At 45.3% G+C, this 14,103-nt stretch overlaps 1 protein-coding gene across 1 annotated transcript in view; it reads right to left on the reverse strand.

The window, feature by feature from the left end:
- Nucleotides 1–6,788: 6,788 nt before the first annotated feature.
- myo16 (myosin XVI) overlaps nt 6,789–14,103 on the reverse strand; it is a 110,133-nt gene continuing 102,818 nt past the window's right edge. The window contains exons 33-35 of the mRNA XM_019884717.1: nt 10,616–10,768; nt 10,295–10,377; nt 6,789–6,983 (exon numbers count right to left, since the gene is read on the reverse strand). Coding sequence (XP_019740276.1) covers nt 6,810–6,983; nt 10,295–10,377; nt 10,616–10,768 — 410 coding nt within the window. The 3' untranslated portion in view covers nt 6,789–6,809. The remainder of the gene's footprint in view (nt 6,984–10,294; nt 10,378–10,615; nt 10,769–14,103) is intronic.

Raw genomic sequence — 14,103 nt, forward strand, 5'->3', positions numbered from 1 at the left:
GTGGGGGGGAGTGGGGGGTAATCAGGTCGTACCTGGGTTGACCAACGTTTCCCTCATTCACGGAAACAAAAAAATATCGATATATATTGCACCGGTGTGCCTTAGGCTTCACAAAATAAAATGTGTGGTTTTAACGTACCCAGGAATCGAAGTGGAAGGTCCTCTAAACAGTCAATGGTGTGTTAGAATCATTTGCTTGATGAGTTTGAGAAGGTATAAAAAGTAAGACAGGAAAAGTGGATCATATTAATTTCATGCCCTTGAATAAGTCATGAAGGGGGAGTGGGGAATCACATAATTCAATGTTTTTTTTTTTTCATAGTATAAAGCAATAGTATTGGTCAATCGTAAAAGACTTGGGTTAGGACCACATCATTTATTCTGGTTTCATTAACTAAATGACTCGGATTGGGCCCAACTTTACTTTTACAGGTATAATTGACACCTACACACAATTTAGAGTCTTCACTTAACTTATCGTGTACATTTTGGAATGTGGGAGGACACCAGAGTAGCACTAGCAAAACATGCTAACTTCACACAGAAAGGCCAGAGCCCAGATTTTAACCTCCAACCTCAGAACTGCTAAACAGACGTGTTGACCAGTCATCCGCCGCCTCCAAGAGCAACGTTGCCACCGCTCATGGCACATTTCTCAAGTTTTCCACCACTTTTAGCCCTGACATATCAGCATATGAATGTGATAGTCTCGTGTTATTTCAATGTGAATGAATCTATTCAATGTGAAACCAACTGGGTTTTATGCCAAAATCTACTCGATTTAATCATGTTCGTCTTACAAATATGAAATTGCTGATGACATGTTCGGGCGAAGTAAATGACAGAGACAGCCGATATCCAAATCTATAGTTGAAGGGGTCCTACCTGTCTGCCTACAATGTTGCTATTTGTCCGAACGGCCATGTGCAAAAATGCACATGGTAATACGATGACGTTGTCTGTATCAGACAGCACATTGAAGACACTGTTACACCTCATTAGCGTTTCCTCGTGAGTGCCACTGAGCACGTTAGCGCAAACGTTAGCCCACGTGACCTCGGCAGCAGGATATGGCCTCGTTAATTGCCATGCTAATTAGCCTCACCATCAAAGCCGGTGTGGATTTGCTGACTGCTGGCTAAGTGGAGAATGGAAAGGGGGGGGAGGTGTGGGCGGGGGGGTTTTATGACGTGGGGGCTCTGCGGCCGTCTGGATGCGACCCGGGATGGAGCAGACAGAATTCATCTTGTGTCACTAATCAACTGCCAGTGATTTTTCATTTGCCGTTTAATGTTTGGAGGCGCATGAATGCGGGACCGCTGGCACCACTTCAAGACCAAAGGCGGCAGAGTTTACGGCCATGACGATGGAGGCCATAGGCAACACTAACAGTGTGCAGGCTGCTTTACCACAACCGAGAATACACAGTAGAATATTTAAATTAGCTTCAACCACTTCCAGTATGTGAATGTTCACATATCGAAACAATAAATATCTTTCAATTTTTTTTTTTTTTTTTTTTGTTAAAATTTTAATATTCCCTGAGAGATGTTGAGTATAAGGAGCAGGGGCATGGTGGCTATCGGGAATTTTGGGAGTTTCCTGAACGGCCGGGAAATTTCAAAACTTACTCTAGCCCTAGCTTCAAACCCTACCCTCGTTTAAATCAAGGCTTCAAAGTCCAATTTTTGAAAACCCTAACTTTAAACTTTAAAAAAAAAGCCAGGCTTGAAACACTGTCTTGAAACACTAACGCTGACAATAAACGTATGTTTGGCTGTGTTTGGTTGCTAGCCGCTGCACCATAAATGTTGTCGTTGGTGCTGGTCATGTGACTTTTCTGTTGATGGATGCAAAAAAAAAAAAAAAAAAAAATCATTGAGAATCATTGCCTGCCTTCATTTATTCTGCTACAGTCAAAACAGAGAAATGCGCCGAAAAACACAATGTTCCAGCGAGTGAACAAAACAGCCGGCGAGTGAGACATACATTTTTTTGTCAATTCAACAGTCTCCCCCCTCGAATCATTTCGTAGCAGTTGATATCCCAGAAGTGTGTCTATACGGTCCCATCTCGTGTTGGCTGGCATCTAATCGCATGTATCGAAGTCTGATCCCGTGTGACGGATGCGTCTGGAGAGTGGGACCTTAACAGTCGTTAATTGAAAATTGAGACAATGTTTAGATGACGCTATTGATTTTATCATGGCATGAGGCAGCCGTGTTGCGCTGAGAAATGAGCGTGAAAGAGGAACAACAGGGGGGAAAGAGGAGTGGGGGGGTGGAGTCATAAATACACTTGGAAATGCTTCTGATCTGGAACCTTAAAGCCGGGTTGAGCAAGACCATCGAGTGGCTTTTCTTCGTTGATCGATCGGATGGCAGCGAGACGCTCCCGTGGCTGTTTACAAGTCAACATAACCCCGCCCCGAAGCAAGCGACGGAGCCCGCGAGTCATGTTTTAGCCCCTCGGCGTGTTTCAACGCCTTTGGTGGCTTTCAAAGCAGCCACAAGGGTCGGCTCGATCAACAGGACACAACATTAGGTACAGCTACATGAGCCAATGCCACAGCAATCTGCCTTACGAAGACAATGCTGACCACCTTGGCCTGAAATGATCATTCGAAACCGTAACCCTACTTTGAAGACCCTAACCTTGGGTTGGAACCCCAATATGAAACCAGGACCCTTTACATCAACCCTAATCCTTGTTAAAAACCCTGCCCCAGGCTGTAGACACAACTTAGTAACCCAAATTCTGTCTTGAAATCCTAAATTTCCCGTCAAACTCTTAATTTCTTGAAACTAAAACTCAGGTTTGAAACATTAACCATGAATGGAAAACCAAATTTAAAACCATAACCCTGGCTTACAACCCTAAACTTTGTTTAGACCCCCAACTCCCACTCTTAAAACGGCTGGGTTAAAAAAATTCGTTTGAAAAAGTTATTTTTAACCCAGCCGTTTTAAGGGTGTTGGCTTGTAACCCCAATTTTGGCTTGTTGCCTTATTTTGAAATCCTTACCCATAATTGAAACCCAAACTCATGGTTTCAAATCCAAATTTGAAATAACCGCATTCAAACCTCTAAACCAGACTTGAAACTAAACTTTGAAAAATCACTAATACTGTCCTAATTCCTACAATCCTTTGAAAACCAAAGCCAGGCTTCAACTCCTAACCTGAACCTTTCATTAAAACCCCAACCTTGGCTTCAAACAGCCCTTAAAATCCATAAAGTGGAAAAATTTGATTTCACACTGCCAGAGATTCATTTCACTTGAAGGTTCGGATTTTTTTTTTCTTTTTCAATGCATACACTGTCGTAAATGTTATTAGATAATCTATACAATCGGCACATGATTACTTCTTAAAGGCTATATTGAGGACACAGTGCTTGTAATGGACCTGGATGGCGACGGGTGAGAATATGATTGGAAAAATTGATTCCCTACACTGTCACAATTTTTAAATCGATATGAGATGGATATTTGGCGCACATCGTTTGGATTACTTACTATTTGAATCGGAGGATGAATAAATAAGTCATTTTAACTTCAAAATAAATAACAAATCCAAAGACGAAAACAAGGTAGCACTGACACAGTTGTGCTTTATTGCTGTACAGGTACAGTACTTATAAAACATGATAAACAAGAAACATCACATACAATCAGTTTTTTTTTTCTTTCCACAAACACTAGAATGCATCTTAAGATTTGCTGTAAATTATGTACAAATAAAATTTGAATTAAAAAAAAAAATCTAAATAGTGAAAGACATCGGTGTGAAAGCGCACATTGGGGTTAAAAAAAACAAACAAACTGAAAAGTGTTAGCGGGATGTAGCACCAGAGATACATTGGTCGACTCCTGATGCCTCAAAACAATTCATTTTGGCTGATACAAAAAGATGTGTGTATGTGAGGCATCTATATGAATGTATGTGTGTGTGTGTGTGTGTGTGCGCCCCCGTGGGCAGCTTGTACTGTAGACAGATGACGAGGCATGAGACGGCGCGGTGATTCACAGCACGATGGGAAGCGGTCGGTCATGTATTACGTCTTAATCTTTTTAGCGTGTTTTAACAGCTGGGACTTTATCTGCTTGATGTGTGGTCATACAAACGCTGTCGTTAACAGTAACAATCAGAATGCCTGCGTAACCGTGGCAACCTCCATAACTGAGCTAAAATGTTGCTTTCGCCGAACTGTTTTTCCTTCCATCGAGGGGTACGGTTTGGTACGCTGAATCCATCGTTGTTCCTCAGTGGATGACAAGGGGGGTCAGCGGTAGTGTGGTGCTACGCACGGCTGCCTTTTGTGCGACCGCCATTCAACTCATTACTGCTCAGTGGCCACCGGTCGAAATGTGAATGTTTTTTTGTTTGTTAGTTTTTTTTCTTTTTAATAGACTCACTGGTTTATGTCATGCTACACAAGGCTGAGCGTGAACGCTTGGGACAGAATAATAGCGAGTCGACTTGAACAGACTCCGAAGGTCAACCGGAATCAAGCGCTGAGTTGGCGTGTTTTTTGATTGGATATTTGTAAATAAAATGATTTTGTTTTTGGGGAGAAGAAAAATGACTTGACCCATGTTCATCTGGTGAAGACTAAAGAAGGGAAAAAGAGGGCACTATTCTGCGAGTCTTGAAAAATCAGTCACGATGCTCCCAAAAGCCAGCACAGGTGGCTCGCAGTGAATATGCTGAGTCGCTACGCCAAGAATTAGGGGATGTAGTAAGACACGGGTGTCAAACTCATTTTAGTTACCGTTTTACTTGGAGGGCCGTTATGACTGAAACCATATGAAGAAGTCAAGAATAATTGTTGATTCAAGTATCGTCTAAGTTACGGTCATGAGGGGTTTGGCAACAAGACAATGCTTAAAATATATCTTATTTATTACAGATGAGAATTTAAAATTTCGGTAGACATTTTAGAAAGGATCATGGAAGTTGACATGTTTGAGCTGCTTTCGCGGGCCACATAAAATGATGTGGCGGGCCAGATCTGGCCCCCGGGCCTTGAGTTTGACACCGGTGTAGTAAGATATGAAGGGTGGGAGTGCAAAAAAAACGAGAGAAGAGCACCACGTTTGTGGGTTGCATTTGAATTGGGTAGCATGATGACATCATCCCTCTTCAAATGCAGCTTTACTCCGATATCACACTCAAATAGCTGCCAAAGTTTACGATATCTGTCAAACAGTTGCCTTCTTGCATTAGCCAGAAGTGGTTTCATCAGAGCAGTAACAGAAGATGCGGTATTAATTGTCTTTGCATGTCCACAAATTCTGCCATTTGGGCTCTGGTCCAACCTCTGAAGGAGCATATTCACTGTTCGACAGCCATTCCATGTCGGTGCCCGGAAAGCGGTCTTACAAACCACAGTCGAAATGCAAGATGTGCACCACAACAACTTGAACTCGAAACACTTGGTGGAGAGATGTTGATGGCAGATGGGTTAAAAATCCTCCATTGAGCAAGTCAATACCTCATTGGGGGGGAGCACATCATCATGATTAAACTTGAAAAAGGGATGTCGAGGTGCCAGTAATTAACACTCATCCAGTCAAACCAAGGTGGTGTCTTCTGATGTATCCTCGCGGAGCGCATCACCTTGCACGGAACACAGCCGCAATTGATCGGGAAGGCAGAATCAATCAGACGCATTGAAGATGATCAGGAGGAATGAGAAATCAATTTGAGCTATTGGTACCTTGCGGCTCGAATGATTGCGACCCATCTTCAAAGATCAGGCGGTTGTTTGAGCCCCAACTGGCCAATTGCGAGGGCAATAAAACGTCCATCGAAAAGCGACACAAACATCTTCGGATATTGGAACAAAATGGCAGGCCAGTAGACGGGAGGGATGAAAGATGATGAAATAGAATAGAAACTATTTCATTGCCATTGACGTTCCTAAAAACAAGGTATTCACATCTGTAAAACAAACCTCTCGGTCATTGCATCGAACCCAAGACATTCTTCCATCTCAGTCAGCATCAGTTTCGTCTCTGTGTTTCGACACCACTCACTATTTACACAGCAGTTACCGTGGAAACACCCGCACAGCTGGAGCCATTCGTTAAGTAGGGAGGAGGTCAAACACCAAAGGGTGGCGCGGGGCGGGCGCTCCAGAGGGTAAGAGGTGCGTACAGATTCTGGACAAACCCGGAGCACATCTGCTTCTTCTCCACCTTCACTTTTTCAACACATTCCACCATATGCATATTTCGACAAACGCGATGTGCAATCATCACTGGTGGTCATCTATCGGAGACGTGACACTTGGACGCTGACAGAAAAAGCAATGACATACGCCATTCGGAGCCGTCTCGTGTTCACCCCAAAAGGTACCGACCGGTAAGTGCAGTTGAGCGCATTCGTCCAGAGTTTGTCCTCAAAGGCCGTCGGCGAAGAGAATTGCACCTTGGGAGTTAGCCTGCTCCGTTGTTAGGGATGCTGGGCTCCTCAAAGAAATCACTCTGGAACCTGGAGTGTGTTGAAAGGCGATGGTTGAAAGTGTAAACTTGAAAAGTGGCTGGAACGCTCATCAAGTATGATAAGCAGCACCTTGTTTGGGAGGGCGGATCGTTGACCTTTTCCCTCGAAACACCAACCTTGCCATCTTCTGAAAATAAATACGACTATACATGTCCCTGGGAATCTTCATGCTTGTCGAGCTTCCACACATATCTTTCGAGTCACAAAAAGTGCTTGGTAATCGGCAGGGGTTGGAGGAGTTTTTGGCAGCCATGTTCAGAGGCCACTTGATCAGGTGTTCTCCAGTCATCCCGTCCCGGGTCATGGCGAATTCTTCCTGCTGGAGCAGAGCAGCGCGGACGGCAGGGGCGGAGACTGAGACGGCGGACGGTGCTTCCAACCCTTGTGCCCCCCGCACTGCGCCTGCCGCCATCGCAGGAGCTCTCGCAGCGTGGTGCCCGCATCCCCGTTGGAAAGACGTAGCCTCTGGAACGCCTGGATTTGGACAGAGGACCCGGATCGTCTTAGTCACGTTCCGATCGACCAGGCGAATACAGCGGAACCTCTAAAGCCGAACGGCTTGAAATTCAACCGCGCATTGTTGATAGAAATCTGGAATTCAGGCGGGGTATAGAAAATAACTTGATTTTTAGTGGGAAGAATACCGTCAACGTTTTTAATTTTTTTTTTTTCTATGGATCATGAAGCAGACATGCAATTTTTTACTGAGCGGCTTTTGATTCTGACTATGCAAATTCAACAATACAATCCTACACACTGCCTGTGGGGACTGGAAAAAAAAAATTAGAATACCGTTAACGTTTTTAATTTTTTTTTCTTCTATGGATCATGAAGCAGACATGCAATTTTTTTACTGAGTGGCTTTTGATTCTGACGATGCAAATTCAACAATACAATCCTACACACCGCCTGTGGGGACTGGGGAAAAAAATTACAATTGTTGCCAGGTAAAAATCGAAATAATTCTTGACTTAAGAGTGGTCACTTTCTTTCTTCCTCTCTCCGATCATTTCCTATTTCCGAGCGTCGTCTGCGTGAACTGATTTTGCTCGAATTTAGAGGTTCCACTAGAATGACTTTTTGGTCATAGAGGACCTTAAGTTAAATGATGAAATGATTTGGAGGTTGGTAGCAAAGCGCATCGTGGACGGCAAGCAGATGGGGATGGTACGCAAGGAGACAAAATCAAATAAATGGAGCAAAAAGATTGAGCACGTGCCATGCTCCAATCAGGCAGCCATGAGAGACCGAAGCCCACAATACGGGAAAATTAGGACACGGCTATCAACTAGTATCGGAAAGATGATGATGATGAATCCACTGCCGGTGCGCCGCTATCCCTCCCGAGATGATCGACGTCAAACTGAGGCAGTTAGAGAAATCCCCCGTCTGAGTGACGACTCCACTGGATGTATCGCCTCAAAGTGGATCGTGTGTTTTTACAGTTGAGGTCATTGAGCGGGGGGACGTTCTCCGGTGTCCCTTCACAATGCACAATCACACACACACACACGTGCCCAGAGAACATCAGTCATCCGCGAGTGAATATGCAGGTAAATCAATCAGAGATGGGAATTCCAATCTGCCTCAGTCAGTAATTCCAGAAACAGGACTGGAGCATGGCTGATCCATACCAGAAGAGGACACGGAGGTTATATTTGATAGATGACATCACATTTACATGCAGTGAGTCACAAGCCTATGACAACATAATCGACTTGAAAACTTCCGTGAAAATCCAGTTTACCTGCACAATCTCATACAGGAGCTGCGACCGAAATTCAGCCTTGAAAGATCAATTCCGCAATTCTATTACAGTGTTTGGCCTTTGGTCGGAGTGCTGTAGAATTGCGTTGCATGAAACCAGGGATTTCTAATATTTTGATTCCACTGGAGCTCAAGGGTCGGTGACTTTAATACTGCAGACGGCCATCATTTTTCATTGGGGAAAAATGTTAAAATTTTACTTTTCAACCTGGTCTCATAGCCCCCGTTCCCAACTTTTGGATGGTGCTATAGCTTCAGCAGGGATTATTACTCTGCCTAAAGTCCTGAACATGAGAGTGAGAGAGTGAGAGAGCATTTGATAAGGCCGGCATGCCTCAGAGTTCGTGTCCCCGTTTAACCCGAAAAGTCGAGGTCATTCCGCGCGCGGTGCGGTCAAGTTCTTCCACTCCACATTAGGAAAACAAGGATTTTTGTGGACTTTCTGCAACAGAGGGATTCTTCCGTTTAAACCGAGGTGGGCTATCAAACACAGGTCACCAAAGGGTCATGATGAAGGCCGTATCGTGAAATGTATCCTATTAGATGAGTGTTTCTTAGACGGGAGCCACTTTGTCTCCACTAATTTCTTAACGACAAGCAAGAAGCTGAACACAAATGCCCGATTGAAAACAAAAGGTACAAATGAAGGATGTAGACAAGCAGGAGCCTCACTTGTTCTGGAATCAGATGCTAGCGATAAGAAGAGATCCGTTTCCAGAAGAGTTTGAGCGGAAAGAAAATTCCGATGTGACCCCAAAAAAAAAAGTGTCCCAAAAATGAATTAAAAAAAGCTGAGATGATTGATGAACTTTAGCTAAGGAGTTCCACAGGAAAAAAAAAAAAGATTCAAACAACGAAGATGGGATTCCCATCAGGACTTTCGTGAACTCACAATGGACTCGATGGAAGCATCGTCACAGAATGAATTTCCGGATGGACTCACCACATCCCCCACATGTGGACTGCGGCTTCCAGTAAGCTCCCAATCCCTGCCCATACCCCACCCCACCCCCAACACCCTCGTCGATTAGAGGGCGGCCCCAGCTCCAAATGGAGAAAAATTGAGATGGCCCCTCTGGAAGATAAAGAATAAAATGATAGTCTTGCGGTCATTGACTAAACGTATGAGGACATATCGACAAAATGATGATAGATCTAGAAAGCGCTCATCGAGGGCTTTAACAGGACGTGTGACTCGACGGGGTTTGTCGCACATTGATTTTTGATCTCGTTACCGGTGAACTCCGAACTTAGGCGCTTCCCCCGGGAGGCTGTCCTCCTCCTAATACGGCCACCGAGTTTGGAGGCAATGTGATTAAAATGGTGGCTCTGTTGTGTAAGATATGAACGTGGCAATACTCGAGACGATATTTATCACACAGGAAATTATCAACAACCCACAGGATGTTTGTTTTGGTGTTCCGGTGTTAATTATATGAGTGTAAATAAGCCCTAAAGCTTCATACAATAATTATTCAGACTCTTTATGGACATTTAGTCTATGTATCTCTGTGGCAGTTCCAAGGTTCCTGTAACCAATGCGCATTCTGCTTAGTTATCGGGTGTGCTATCAAACCCACGTAACAAAGCCGCATGTGTGTGTGTGTGTGTGTGTGTGTGTCAGAGTGTGTGCCGAAGACTTTAAACTCAATCCTGCAACCAAACACCTGAGTGCGGAGGCAGCGAGAGCTTGCACGTCACGGGTGGCATATGTTGCCCCAGGGAGGCCACTTTCCTCAAATTGTAAACAAAAACAGGTGGAACAAAGAAAACCAAAAGCAAAACCTGAAGACATTTCAACGTAGATGGCGCTCCTCCTTGTCGTTTGTCAGTGTGCACAGCAGTGTGAAAATACAGCACCGCTTGGAAATGGTATTAAATTAAATCACTTCAATCATTTGGGTTAATTGAGGATGAGTGCACTTTTATTCCAAATACATACTGGAAGTCGAAGTGCGTTTGTGTTTGTGCGCACGTGCGTGTGTGTGTGTGTGTGTGTGTGTGTGTGTGTGTGTTACCTGTGTATGGTGGCTATCCATGTGCCTGTGCAGAGAGGATGTGGACATGTTTGACTTGACGTGACTCTCGTCCTCCAATGAACCTGAGCACACAATTAAATGAGGCGTCCTGAATAACAAGACATCGTTATTATTAGCAGCCGTAATTAGTGCGTAATGATGAGCGATTTAAGGATTTTATTTGTTGACACTACCGCTTGGAAAATGATCAAATTGGGCAACGGAGGCGGAGTGCAAGCAGTACACCGTAGGATGAAAGGAAACAATGGTTTGAAATGCAAAAAAAAAAAAAAAAAAAAAAAAAAAAAGGAGTCCACCTACCATTAGATATCTGGTTGCCGTTCTCAATAGGGGCGTGGCTCGACGAGTGAACAGAATGGTTGTTGGCGTTCTTGTCCTGTAGCTGCAGTGATGGCGAGGATGGGGCGGAGCCACAGTCTTCGTGGCCGGGTAAATTGATGTTGGAGTTGAAACCTGGGAAGAACACACCCACACAAATAGATCCGGATTTGCCTTTGTGGAGTTAAGCAGATTTATTAACTCTGCCAATTATTGTGATTTGTTAGATAGCAGGATTACACAAAAATAGCTCACTTAAAAAAAAAAAAAAAAAAGGCTCATCTACTACTAGCTTTGGTTCTTTCTGCGGTAAACTGCAAAAAACCCGACCTGAACGAGTAGGCTATTTTTAATTCTTGGCGAGGAGACAAATGTTAGAAAGGTCATTGAAAATGGATCATAGCAGCAAAGTGGAGAATGTGGAGTATGCAGTGCCCAGAGTGAAGGAGCAACAACAGGGTAGGCTAACATTAGCACGTGTTTATCTATCATTTCTGGTTGTGCGTCCGAAAGTGTTACGATGGTGCTGTGACGGCGAGTCTGCTTGACAACAGTGGTTTACGTCACCCAAATGGTATTGAAACCTGGCCGAACACGAGTACTAGAAATAGCATCTTGTCCTTCCAGCGGAGAAGTCGTAGTGGCCCAAAGGTTACTTAATTGTTTATCCGAAATTTACATTGAGTGAATACATCATACTGGGCGGCACGATGGAATGTCAGCTTCACAGTTTTGAGCTTTGGTGTTCAAAATGTGCTTTCGGCCATCTTGTGTGGATTTGCGTCTTCTCCCTGTGCTTCATACTTCCGTCTGTATTTCTACAAATATGCAGGTTAGCTTAACTGAAGACTGAATCCATAGTTGTGAATGAAGCTGCGAATGGTTGTTTGTCTTTATGTACCCTACAATGGGCTGGCATCCAGTCCAAAGTGGATCTCGCCTCTCGTCCAGAGTCAGTTGGGGTAGGCTCCGTCTCACCCATAAGGCTAAATGGTGACAAGCGCTAAAGAAAAGTGGTGAATGAATGAATGCATGACACATGATTGTACAACACTAAATAATCAGCGGTGACCGCGTATCTGAAGGTTCTGATCAAATTCAGAATGTTGTGGTTTTGTCTGCCCCGCGTGTCTGTCTCTTTCCTTGTGCCGTGCAGTGTTTAGTATTCATTCGGCTGCATCTGGGCTGGAGGAAGGTGACTCCATATGACCTGGCAGCCTGTCCTCCGGGCTCACATGCTTTCACGCTGAATGAGTAATTGTCTGCGACTTCATATGTGCAGACCAGCGTGAGTGCGAAGGCGTCAACAGCCTTCCCATTCTGGGAATACGTTTCTTCTCCTCCACCTGCAGTTACTCCATCCATCCGCCCATCCACCCTACACACGCTTGCACCTAAATAGAAACACGCCGCCCTCAACCGGTGTTCCCGGTGGGCCGCCACAAGTAGAACGAGCGACGCGGTCGTGTACGTGAGAAGAGATGAGTCATGTCAGAATCACGACGACGCGACAATGTCGAAGAGTTGGCGTTGTGTTCAATTCCTGGCACGGAATGCTGCCGCTGAGGCGAGGGGGAGGCCGCGGAGACAGGAGGGGAGAGTCTTATGACAGTGATTTCCCGCAGCCTGCCAAGACCACCTGCCCTCACCCACTGGCATTCCGGAAGTGCGCTCATTCCCCAAGGATGAGGAAGGCAGCTGCTCCTCACAGAGATGTCTAGGATAGCGACTGTAACCTCTGGCCCCGCCCCCAGCGTCAGGTATCACACTGAGCCGCTTAACGGCCGAGAGGGAACGGAAGTGGAGCATCCTGTTAAGCCCGTTGGCATCCCGCCCCTCTCAGATCTAAGTGGGCCGCTTTGCTCGGCCTCCTCAAAATAACATCAAGGTTGTGATCCCCCACCACCCGCCCCCTGAAGTGCCAGCTTCCCCTGTCACAAACCCAGTTTCCATCACGCCAGCACTGTGCCTGCGTAGGAGCGCGTGATCAGCCGTGAAAAAGAGCCCGGAACGTCACGTCAGGCGAATGTGTCAGCGCCGGCGCTCCCATTCCGCCTCTTATAAGGCCTTCAGCCTCTCGCCCCCCTGAACTCGTTATGGCACCATGACAGCGGCAACCCTCGGGTAAGCAAATACATCAGCCCCGTGACGGCAACGGCGTCACGCACTTTCGCTTGAATGCGGTTCCTCTTAGATGACCGTCGAGGGTTTCCCGGTGCGCCGATTTATGCCCGTCATACTGGCTTCTGTAGAACATGAGTGAGCTGTTAAATATTTGATAGGCATCCTCATCATTCCGCCGCTCATGTATTATTAACGGCGCCACAACTAATACTCCTCCAGGAAACAGCCACTTAGATGGAAATGGCGTGAGAGGACAGTTTCCTCCCTTGGTTGGAGTATTCTCTTTAGCCCTGAGAATTAAACTTGATTCAAACCCTATGCCAGGATGTCCGCCGTTTGGCCGATTTCAAGTCTGGGCGTGTGTTGTAAAGTGTGATACATGAATACCAAGAATCTGACCAAATTTGAGCATTTGTCATCCCTTGCAAAGTCAGCAAAGAACCAATTCCCTCATGATCCTGAGAGACTATCCTGTGGTGTGTGAGTCAGTTTTAGGAGTGATTAATTCCATCCCAATCTGCTCAGAAAATGGTCAGGGCAACAACTGTAAATAGTAAACCTGTTCAATATTTATGTCAGAGTTTTGGAAATGAGTACGAGTGTGCGTCACTCCAAAAAAAGACGATGGGGGGCTATCACACAGTGAAGCGGTGATAAGACTAAACGCGATGATCCACGGACGGCACCACAAACTCAATCGTACGAGTGCGCGTCACTCCAAAAAAAGACGATGGGGGGGCTATCACACGGTGAAGCGGTGATAAGACGAAACGCGATGATCCACGGACGGCACCACAAACTCAACAAAGAATGGACAACAGTCACGAAGAAGTCAAATTATACTGCATACTGCACATGCACTGCAGCAAGGATGAAATGCGCCGCAGCTGGCAGCTATCGACAACAAGGTCAGCGATGGCTGTTACTCATTATCCGCGCTTGCCGCCGTGGATGTGGATCTTGTTTGTTTTCCCTGTGAGAAGGGTTCACATTTTAGGGGGTGTGACGAATCTTTGAGCACATTGTTGACAATGATTATATGTGGGGGGAAAATACGTTTTCGACCCATTTTAGCATAAAGGTCAGCCTTTCCATCAGCATCCCCGGGTCTCCATGCTCTAAATTACTATTTGCATTATGTAACGCCGCTTGGCAAGATAATCCCGCTCGCTCATTAGCTATCGTGATACATCTGCAGTCGCTAAAGGACGCTGCAGCTGTATTCTAAGGCAAATGGAGTCGCTCAAATGTGCCAAATAGGATGGTTTGCTAAAACACTTCCCGATATTAAAAAAAAAAAAAAAAAAAAAGAGGGGCTCGAAAAAAGAAACCCCATATGGCCAAAA

Source organism: Hippocampus comes, unplaced genomic scaffold (genome assembly GCF_001891065.2).
Source record: "Hippocampus comes isolate QL1 unplaced genomic scaffold, H_comes_QL1_v1.1 scaffold95, whole genome shotgun sequence".
Taxonomy (NCBI): Eukaryota; Metazoa; Chordata; class Actinopteri; order Syngnathiformes; family Syngnathidae; genus Hippocampus; species Hippocampus comes.